Source organism: Etheostoma cragini, chromosome 4, assembly GCF_013103735.1.
Source record: "Etheostoma cragini isolate CJK2018 chromosome 4, CSU_Ecrag_1.0, whole genome shotgun sequence".
In the NCBI taxonomy this organism is placed as follows: Eukaryota; Metazoa; Chordata; class Actinopteri; order Perciformes; family Percidae; genus Etheostoma; species Etheostoma cragini.
Genome location: NC_048410.1, coordinates 23,955,573 through 23,966,974, shown reverse-complemented (window position 1 = coordinate 23,966,974; position 11,402 = coordinate 23,955,573). Strand labels below are relative to the sequence as shown.

General features: G+C 42.0%; 1 protein-coding gene across 2 annotated transcripts in view; it reads right to left on the bottom strand.

Moving 5' to 3' along the window:
- Window positions 1-290: 290 nt before the first annotated feature.
- Window positions 291-11,402, bottom strand: part of nol8 (nucleolar protein 8) — a 13,671-nt gene continuing 2,559 nt past the window's right edge. Inside the window, exons 5-18 of one of the 2 annotated variants that reach the window (XM_034868952.1) lie at window positions 11,088-11,244; window positions 10,175-10,488; window positions 8,371-8,639; window positions 6,259-7,568; window positions 5,611-5,803; window positions 5,365-5,489; window positions 5,155-5,248; window positions 4,307-4,445; window positions 3,678-3,761; window positions 3,212-3,531; window positions 2,989-3,130; window positions 2,425-2,486; window positions 2,176-2,258; window positions 291-462 (exon numbers count right to left, since the gene is read on the bottom strand). In XM_034868952.1, coding sequence (XP_034724843.1) covers window positions 403-462; window positions 2,176-2,258; window positions 2,425-2,486; window positions 2,989-3,130; window positions 3,212-3,531; window positions 3,678-3,761; window positions 4,307-4,445; window positions 5,155-5,248; window positions 5,365-5,489; window positions 5,611-5,803; window positions 6,259-7,568; window positions 8,371-8,639; window positions 10,175-10,488; window positions 11,088-11,244 — 3,352 coding nt within the window. In that variant the 3' untranslated portion in view covers window positions 291-402. The remainder of the gene's footprint in view (window positions 463-2,175; window positions 2,259-2,424; window positions 2,487-2,988; window positions 3,131-3,211; window positions 3,532-3,677; window positions 3,762-4,306; window positions 4,446-5,154; window positions 5,249-5,364; window positions 5,490-5,610; window positions 5,804-6,258; window positions 7,569-8,370; window positions 8,640-10,174; window positions 10,489-11,087; window positions 11,245-11,402) is intronic. The other variant, XM_034868954.1, reaches the window with a different exon arrangement.

Below are 11,402 nucleotides of genomic sequence, written 5' to 3'. Positions count from 1 at the left end.
ATATATATATATATATATATATATATATATATATCAGTAAAATAGCATAATGTGCAATAAAGTTTCATCATATTGTTAACCTTTCTTTCTTTATTTATTTGACCATTTGTTAGTTAAATCATTTATTAATATTTTTTTACAACAGGTTTGGTCCTCTGAAGCTGTGATTGGCTGCTGCTGAGGATAGTCTAGAAGTTCATTTGCAGCATTGTTTCTATGGCAACTAATGAGAAATCCAAACCAGATGGACCAACAGGAAGAAATATTTCAGTGTTTACTAAAAAAAAAAAAAAATCAGTCTGGGGCAAAAAAAATGGCACAAAGGGGGGAGAAATAATTCTGAAGTCCAGACCAGTGAGTCCAAACTGAAACACAGAGACCTCCCATAGCCTCCAATAATCTTCAGCTCTTCTGGGAGGACTTAAGCTTCCTGCGGGCGTCCTTGTGTTTTTTGCGGTACTCCTGAAACAGACAAGAAAGAAGAAAGATCTTGAAATCTTCCCCATGTCAGTTCAGGCTTTTTTAGTCTATAATAACATGTACAAGCCAAATAAAATAGGAACTATGTAATGGGATTATGTAAGGAGAGGTTTTTGTACAATGTATGTGTATTTGGATTTGTGAATGTGTGGAACAATCTGTTCATTTGTACACGTGAAGAAGAATCTGCTAAGGCATTAAGCTGTGCTGCGGAGGGGCGACCCAGGGGATGACTGTAGCTACTTTTACACAAAGGTGGGGCCTGATCATCCCTGACTGGCTTATCTGGAGTACACTAGAGGACCCAAACTTACATTACCGTTTCTGTGATAAAGAGCACTGCAAGATGTGTGAAAGAACAACAACAATGCGTATCAGTTATATCAATACCTAGAAAATACATATGACAGTCAGCCAGAATACATAGAACTGTAGTAAAACCCCCGGACCTGAAGCTTTTTTACCAACCGACACGGACAGCAGTCTCTACCTTCACTAACTGTCCAAACGGTGGTTCAGAGATGTTTGAACTGCTAGATTAGTGTAGCAAGGCTTCAGCAGAGGCAATGGAGAATGACAGAACAGATATGGAGGGTGATAAGGGAGGGTGTAAAGTGTTTCAAGATGGCGCCATACCACGGCGACTCATTACAAAGAACATGTTTCCGGAGCATCAAATCCCAAACCCCCCATGTCAGTAATAGTTTCTCTCTACCGGTCAGGTTACTGAATAGCTGATGCACCCATACGCACCTCATTTGCTGTGTGATCGTGTACCGTATTTTGTGTATGAATGATTGTGTACATTAGAGCCCGACCGATAAAGGATTTTTAAGGCTGATACCGTTAAGAATATTTGGTTATATAAAAATCTGATATGCAGATATATATTTAGATATATTTATAGATATATTTTAAAATATTTATATTTATATTTTAAATCCAGAAATGCGTTACAAAACAGATTTCCCTAACATTGGTTATTTGTAGTTATTGAAGAGTTCTCACTAAAATAATATAAATTGTTTTATTGTCACAACAGAACAGAGGAACATCAAAACATATTAAAGTTCTGATATATGAAATTTTATATGAAAAGTGCTTTAAACAAAAACACAATAAAAAAAAATAAAAATCAGTGTTGCCAACAGGGACGTTGCAGAGCGCCTTCTGTTGGACAAACTATGCAACGCCAACGCTCATAATGTGGTTGACCGTCTGTTTTTATTTTACTTTTTAAATATTCCTTTAAAAAAGAAAGAAATGGGCCATTATAAATGCTGATACTGATAAATTGGTTAATGGCTAATATCGGCCGCCGATATATCAGTCGGGGTCTAGTGTACGTGTACATGAATCAATGTGTACGTGGGTCTGTAGTGTCTCACCTGATTTAAGGCAGAGCACAAGAACTTTGAATACACATGACAATAAAGTGGACTTGAACTTAAATACTGTAATACTGAGCAACAGTGTAAACTACTAGCTTACTAGTAGTAGTACTTGTTGTGATTTATGTGACATTGCCTATACATCTATGACTTACAAACCCAAAGTAGATTTAGTGTAAAGTTACACTTGAAAAAATAACACAAAAGTGTTTTTTACCCAAACATTAATTCAGTGTGAACATTTTTACCAGGTTTATTACTTCACAAGGTAAATGAGATGACTGTTTCCGGTCATGCTGCGTACCTGTCTGAGCTCGCTCCTCCTTTCCTCCCACTGCTCCCTCTGCTCCTCCAGGTGAGGGGCACGACAGAACAACCTGGGGCCCTCTGATGGAGGAGAGCGGGAAAAAGCCCCATCAACATTAAAGAAAAAGTACAACATTGAAATTAATCCTCTAGTTTTCTGTAATGTTGGTTTCAGCCCGGGAAAACATTTTAACAGTACCAATGGGACCACAAACACATATTTATTTATTTATAATCTTCATCCTACCCGTCAGTCTGCTGTCTTCAGGATAGAAGAAGAATAGATCTGTCTTTGAAGGAGTCTCCTCTCTGTGAAAGCACACACATGCACACACACTTTGACAATCACTCCCACTTTATGCAGTGATTTGCCAGGTGTGTAGAATTTGTAAAGTAGGCAGGTGCCCCCCCTTCTCCACACAACTACTTTTATAGTTGCAACCCATAAACACTCAAACAGATATTCCATTAATCTATTCATCCAACAACTATTCTGTAAATTGATTCAGTTGTTTCAGTAAAACATTCACTGTTTTTTAAAATGGCAGCATTTCCAGCTTTTCTTTATCATTATAGAGATTAAGAATATATATTTTTGTATTGGACAGATAAAACATGGAAATTGAAAACGCCACCTTGGGCTTTGGGAAATTATAATAGCCATTATTTTCTGACATTTTATATAAACATTTGATTAATTAGGAAACTACTCAGCAGACTAATGGCTAATGACAACAGTGGTTAGCTGCAGCGCTAGCAGTAACTCTGACTGTAGATGTCATACAATCCACCTCGGCTTCATTTTTCTCACTCTGTGGTTAAAGCGACAATGCTTTGCTCCTCCTCTTCCTGTTCCTCCTGCTCTTCCTCATCTTCATCTGAGCTGCTGTCATGGAAACGTAGGTCTTGTTGCCATGACACCTTTGGCGCCTGGATGCTTTCTACTTTGTACTCTGCTGGCAGAGAGATTTAAAAATAAGGAAAACATATCTTCCCTCTGACAGTCCAAGGTAAATATCTGAGATATGACCTACCGGTCTCTCCACTTCCTGTTTCCGGGTCGTCTCCAAAGAAGGAGAATTTAAATCCAGACGCCTCCTCTTTCTCAAAGAGGAGAGATGACTGCAGCGCTGGCTGTTCTTCCTTCCCTCCTTCCTCCTCCTCCTCCTCCTCCTCCTCCTCTTCTTGTTCTTCCTCTTGGTCCCAGTTTGTCTTCTCATCTTCTCCAGCGTCGCCCTCCTTCTTGGTTTGGCCAAACACGGCCTTCAGGTCGCCGGAAACATCGTAGTAAATCTCCTTAGAAACCTCCGGAAGTTTCTGAGCCTCCTCCCTCTTCTTCCTTCTGGCCGATTTGCTGTGAAGACAACAGATCACATGACAGTTTTACTGGGGAACAGTAAAAGTCTTCTATATGAAGACTTCAAATTCACATAGAAATGAAAGTTTCTCAAACACAAGATTTCTGGTTAACTCAGTCAATATCTGTCCATCGATCTGTACCTCTCCTTCTTGGTTTCATCGGTTTTAGTCTCAAACGCAGCGTGCTCCTCTTTGCTGGGGTCGTAATGCAGCGCGGAGACGTCTCTGCAAACACATATTTCTTTTAGCATTTTTTCAGTTTTATCAGAATGAGAATCAGCTTTATTTGCCCGGTATGAGGACACGTATGAAGAATTTAGCTTTGGATCATATTGCTCACAATGTGCTTACTCATAAAATACACACACACACACACACACACACACACACACACACACACACACACACACACACACACACACACACACACACACACACACACACACACACACACACACACACACACACACACACACACACACACACACACACACACACACACAGTAAACAGAAACTATATAGACAGGTTGAGACAATAGTTCAATGAAGAGTTCAAGGTATGCAGGAGTAAATTATAATTATGACAGTTATTATTTTAATTGTGGTGCAAAGTGCAAAGCGTGCCGGACTAAATAGTATTATGGTATTATCTAACAATATAAACAGTATGAAGAGCTCTGACATAGAGAATGATGAATAAATAATAAGTGGACCCCGTCCAGAAGGGGCTGAGGTCCAGACTCTGGATGTGCGAGCGCGGTGAGGCTCACCTGAACGTCTTGCCTTTGCTGGCCGTCTTGCTGCTGCAGGGTCGTTGGCTGCTGCCGAGGACGCTCTGCAGGATGGACAGGTTCTTCTTCCTCTCCTCATCCAGAGTCTCCTCTTCCTCAGCCACGCTCTTCTTTTTCCCTGAATCCCAAACAGATGCTTTAGTCACCGGAGAAGAGATGATCACAGGTTCAATGTTGCATGGTCACATTGGTCAGATATTTCCCGATCTATATCTATATCATCTCCCTTTAGATTTCTTAGCACCATCATCAAGCCCTATATTCTGGGTTCAATTACTGTTAAGAAAATTTATGAAAAAGCCTTAACAAAAATAACTGCATGTAGAAAAATATTCTCCTGACAACCTCTTTAGCAGCGAAAACAAGATGCGAATGAAATAAACATAACTTCTGAAAACAAACATTATGATAATAAATGATATAAAATTCGTCAACGAGTGTAAGACGGACAAATGGACCAATAAGCTAATTCATGTTTAAATGTAAAATCTTATTCAACAACCTGCATGCATCTGTGGAATCACACATTGGAGAGTCTGATTGGAGGACTGTATCCTCCCCACCGCTGCACTAATCATTATCATGTCAACATGTCCGTAACATTGTGTCTCAGGTAACATTATGTCCCTGTAACATTATGTCTCTGTAAGTAATGTTAGCTAACACCGCTACTGAAACAACAGACTTATGGACTTCACTAATGTACTATTTGCACAATAACCATAACCAGTCCCCTGTAACATTGTAAAGGAAACGTCATCCTTTCTTTACCTTGAGTTGCGTTTCTACAGACATGGACCAGAGCACACCCCCCCCCCCCGCCTAACCTGACTCCTCCTCTTTGTCCTCATCCTCCTCTAGGAAGCGAGAGTCCATCTTGAAACGCTGGTCAGTCCCGAAGCGAGACTGCAGTTCCATCAGCTGGACAACACATTTACGGATTTTGTTAAATTGATGTAATAAATAAATACCACACACACACACACACACACACACACACACACACACACTACAGAGCACCATGAAATGTGTCTCACCTTCTGTCCTGCTTGGCCTTCAAACTGAGGCCTGATGTCAAACCTGCTGTCATCCTCCTCTTCATCAGCATCCTCCTCGTTGTCACTGCCGCCAAACAGCTGAGGGCCCGATGGCTTCAGACACAGCACACCCCCACACACAGCCCCACACACACACACAGGATAATAATAAACACTTACAGATATTTACATAAATTTACAGGTAGATTCTAAACTTACTACGGACCATCAGTAACTCTTCACTCACCTTTACTCGTGTTGTGTTGTTCTCATTGACTGCTGCCTTGTCCTCTGATTGGCTGTCCTGGAACAGGGTCTTCTTTGACGTTGTGACCACAGAGGTTGTCTGCTGCTTATCAGCACCACTACCAACATCATCATCCCCCTCATCGTCAGAGCCAAAGACTATGTGCTTCCCTGCTCCTGTTGTCGGAGCATCCTAATGGAGATGAATATTAAGCGTTAAACACGACTCCATATGAATGCTAATGTTCCTCCAGGATGTGTGTTCATACACATTGGAATACTCCAAAGGTGAAAATGTGTCAATGGTTGCGTAAGTGGTAAAAACAACCAGTGACTGCAGGTTTCATTTTAAGATGCATACCAATGCAGAGTTAAAAGAAGTCTACCCACAGAGAAGTCTGATTGGCCAGAACCCTGTCAACACATAACAGCCGGCCAATGAGAGGTTTATAACGTAGTACTGGAATGTTCCTTAAACTTTATCAATCAAAGATCAAGACCTAGCTCATGCTTAACTAAAGAGGTTATAATGTCTTTTTAAATCCTTTCCCATTTATTAATGTATTGTAACTAAAGCCATTTAGGCCAGATCAAAGGTCCAGCAGCCGTTCCAGGAAGGGCCTGGACCCTGAGCCATGCTGCACCCACCAGGTTGGCCAGAGCTCCCTGGATCAGCTTCTTGTGTTCTTCAGCCTCTTTCTGTCTCTGCTTGACGGCAGCCAGCCTCCTCGTGTTGGCCTTCCTCTGTCGCTCCTCTTCCTCCGCTGCTCCTAATGCCACCCGGCGAGGAGCCTCCTCATCCTCTTCTTCTTCATCCTCCTCCTCCTCTTCTTCCTCGCTGGAGGAGGACTCGCTGTGAGGAGCAGGGGGAGGAGCTTGTTCGTCCTCTTCCTCAGCGGAGGAGCTGGAGGACGAAGGTGAAGCTGTGGCTACAGCTTTAGCTCTAACATCAGTCTGATCGGCCTTCTTCCTCTCCTTCTCCTCCTCCTCACTGCTGGAGGAGGAAACAGTCTGAGTTTCCTCCTCCTCCTCCTCCTCCTCCTCCTCCTCCTCTGAAGATGTACTCTGTGTTTCGCTGTGTTTCTGTCCGCTGGTTTTGCCGCCAGCTGTTCTGTGGTTCAGCTGTGGAGCTTCAGAGCCCAGCTTCTGTTTTTTAACCTGACCGCCTCTTCCCCCCTCCTTCTCCTCTTCATCCTCTTCTTTCCTTTTCCTCTGACACTGCTCTGTTTGTGATCTGCCGTTCAGCGCTCTCGTCCCCTGAAAGGCAGGCAGCGGCGCTGACACGACCCCTTTACTTTTCTTCGTCTTCTTCTGCTCGTCCTCGCTGCTGTCCTCCTCCATGAGGGCGGCGAGGATCTCTTCCGGCGTCGTGCCTTTCTTGGGAGTGGGTCGGTCTGGAGGTCTGGCTGTGAGGTTTGTTTCTTGTTCCGGGAAGGCGCTGAGCATGCTGGGAGCCGTAGTCTTACAGGTCTGCTGGGATTCTTCTGCAAGCCTCTGTAGATCAGCCAGAGAGAGCTCCAGACGGGTGGCGTTAGAAAACATGGCTTCATAATCAGAATCTGAACTGTAATCATCGGATTCTAACTTCTCCTCCTCTTCATCATCATCATCCACATCACTATCTGATCCGGAGGAAGGGGGTTTTACAACAGGGAGGACTTTTATCTTCTTACTTTGGTTCTGAGAACCGTGCTGATCATGATCCGCACTCTGCTGTGCGGAGGACGGTTTCCTGGAGGCGACGTGTTTTTCAGAATCTGCTGAGTTGTCCTCTTCCTCTCCAGCTTTACCTTTCTTCTTCTTCGTCTTTCTCTCCCTGTTTGTGCCGTTTCCTGCGAGCGGTTCTGCAGTGGGCAGAGTCAGTCTCTCCTGCGTTGGAGGAGGAGCTTTCCTGGAGGCGAAGAGTTCATCTGTGTCTGCCGAGTCGTACTCATCCTCGTCTTCGTCACCTGCGCTACCTGGAATCCCAAAGAAAAGCCCGTTTTTGCACAGTTTGTCTCATTTCCACAGCATGTTTAAGAGTTTTTGCCTCGTCATGAGATACATCCTGAGCTTCAGCCACTAAATTTAGAAAACTGGAACTATGAGTTGGTCCGCATTTTCTTAAGTAATAGCAACAGAGTGATTAAATGTAAATTCCCCACGCAAGATCAATTATGTCTTAATCTTATTTTTTAATATAAATTGCTTTAACCTTTAAAAGAAAAAAAATGTGGTTTCTTATTCCATTATCTTATTTTCATTCTTTGTATCATTTCTATTGGTTAACATTACACTGCCACCAATAAATTGAGTTGGATAAAATATCAGCCAATAGTTGCACACACACACACACACACACACACACACACACACACACACACACACACACACACACACACACACACACACACACACACACACACACACACACACACACACACACACACACACACACACACACACACACACACACACACACACACACACACACACACACACACACACACACACACACACACACACACACACACACACACACACACACACACACACACACGTCTCCCCTCCATAGTTTGAGCACTGATACGTTTATTTCCACGCTGTTATGTTTACCGCTCACTATATATTTTGGTTACTTTTCCTCAATAACCAAATATAAAAGATCTTTATCAAAAATGTTTATTTTGCCAGTATATATTTATTCAAGAAGAAGCTCCTCTAGAAGAAAAATGCCAATGAGAAAAATGCCAATTCTCAAAAAGAGGAATGTGTTGTTACCTTTCTGCTGCCGACGAGCACGGCTGGACTTCTCCAAGTAGTCCAGGCCGACAACTTCCAGCTTATCATCCTCCTCTTCCTGCAGCAGTGCAGCATGGGAGGTGTAGTGGGCCCTCGCCATTCTGCGGATTTCCTCGTCTGAATCCATTTCACTGTCAGTCAAACGTGGCCCCCTCCCCGGAGCCAGTCTGTGGTCGGGTGGTGGCTTGTACCCGTTGGTGAGCTGATGAGCCTCGGTGCGGTCGACAGAGTCAACACTCAGCTTCAATCTAAGAGAACAATGGAGACAGGCCGATGGGAGCAGAGTAACACACGGTGGAGATCCCAGAAATAGACCGAGTTACTGTGAATCTTAATACTCAAATATTCAAAGACAGCTAAAAAAAACTTCATAATCGTTTCTCGCCAAACGGTAAGGAACATTCAAATTATAAATACCAACAAAGAAATCATAAAATAAGTTGATATAAAATACAACTGATGTAAAAACTAGACTCAAGTCCACACCTCTGGGAATCATGCTGGATTTTCCCATCTTGGAGTAAATATACATAATAAAAAAATATCAAAAACCAAAGAAAGGTTTTGATATTTATCAGTTTCTATATCAAATGGAAAATGTTTGAAAATAAGTAGAGCCCGGCCGATTAAGGATTTTAAGGCCGATACCGATACAAATATTTGGTTATTCAAAAAGCCAATATTGGGATTTATCGGCCAATATATATATATATATATATATATATATATATATATATATATAAAAAAAAAAAAAACAAGAAACACGTTACAAAACATAAACAGATTTCCCTAACATTAGTTATCTGTAGTTATTTATGAGTTCACACTAATATAATGATAATACTTTGTTAATTGTGACTACAAAACAGATGAACATCAAAATATATTAAAGTTCGGATACATAAAATGAATAAAAATACAAACTTAAGATATGAAACTTAAAGTCCTTTGAACAAAAACAGAATAAAAAAATTAAAAAAAGTGTTGCCAACAGGGACGTTGCAAAGCGTCCTCTGGTGGACAGACTATGCAACACCAACGCTCATATATGGTTCACCGTCCGTTTTTATTTTATTTTAATCATTTATTTGTCATTATAAATGATTCTGATGAATATTTCAACTAAAAAAATCTTTTTATTGGCCATTATAAATGCTATTACCAATAATATTGGCCAATAATATCGGTCTGGCTTGAATAATAACAACTCAAGAAACCACTTTAATCTCAAAGTAAGCAGTGAGAGCATTTGGGAATTCAACCAATCAACTAGCTTTGGGTTTAGGGAATCAAGTAAGAATTATAGGGATAATAATTAATAGGGATTCAAAAAACCCTTAATCATTAATCAACACTTTGAAATCTGTAATACCTGAAACCAGCAGGGATCACTGAGTAGCCAGCAGAAATTAAAAACATTTAGGAACATTTGGGAATCCACTAAACTAGAAGGCACTACTGAGAATCCTGGAAAGAACTGGGAAAATATGGAAAGTCTTGAACAAGCTAGGACTTCTAAGAAGACCAGAAACCCGTACAAACATTACAGGAGTTAGTAGGAAGTTTTGGGAAATCCAGAATCCAGCAGAGTGCTCAAAGAAATCCAGAAAACAGGGATAATCTTTAGGATTGCTAGAAATCAGCTACAGATCAGATACACACTTTTAAGAATCCCAGAAATTCTGAATACGACTATCTGGGAAAATCTGGAAGTTGTGAATCCCGGGACCAAGAGGAACCTTTAGGTCTAGGTCTTTAGGATCAGAAAGCATTGCATCAGTACCTGGTCCTGCGCTCAGCAGTGTGGGAGGTGACCTCGTCTGTCCGACTCTTCTTGCGCGTCGGTGGCTCATATGGAGGAAACTCCCCCCGCCTCTTCTTGCTGATGTCATCATCCCCTCCCTGCACCTCCCAGGTGAGCTGGGTGACAGGGGTGGGCTGGTCCGTGGTGAGCTGGTCTGCGGTGGACCGGTCCAGCTTGCGGATGTTGTGGCTGTATTTGGACGGGTCGTACTTCAGGGTCCGGGCTCTGCTGCCTTTCTGACTCCTGAGCTGCAGGACAGGGAGGACTCGTCCAAATTTACTGACCACCCAGTCCTGAAACCAGAGCGCCCAGAGGACAGTCAGCACCGTCATGCTCACACATGATGCTGTGCGTTCAATAAAGACAAGTACCGTTCATTCTTTTACCTGGACGGCAGAGGGAACAAGGCCGATAATATGAAAAATCTACAGGAAGGTTTTAATTGGGCGCAGCTTAACACCAGTTAAGGAAAATACATTTAAGCGAGCAGAGTGGTGAGCATGACATGACTCTGAATTACTGCTGTGAATGTATCATGTTAGCCATTGTTGTTGGCCACAGCCAATATTTCACCCTCCACAGTGGGTTGTTTTTACTCGGCCTGTAATTGGTTTTATGGCTGTTATTTGAGACATTATTTTTATGAGAATTTACAGTAAACAAATATTTCTGTCCAGCCAGAGTACTTCTAAACATGAACAACTGTCAGGACAGAAATGCAAAAGATATGTGTGAGGCAATGGAGAACCAGTGTATTCATTACATTTCATTTATTTTTACAATGCTAAAAATTTACTGACATTGATATTGATCTAAAATTTTACTAAAATATTATTTGGGCTCTACTGAATCTGATGTCCAAACAGAAACAGGAAGCAGTAGAAGACTAGACCTTGTGTCCTGGTATTTCGGTCCCTGGCACCGCAGCCTTCATGGTGAAGTTGTCCACACCGGCTTTGCTCATTGAGTCCAGCAGCTTCTGTCTCTCGTCCTTAGCAGCAGTCTGCGGGAGGTGCTGCTCTGCTGCCGTCTGCCGCTCCTCAGCCAGCCTAAAGACACAAACACCACAAACTCACCACCCACTGGGACCAGGAGCAACCTATCATCAGAGATCATCAGTGTGTTGATCCATATATATATATATATATATATATATATATATATATATATATACACTCACCGGCCACTTTATTAGGTACACCTGTCC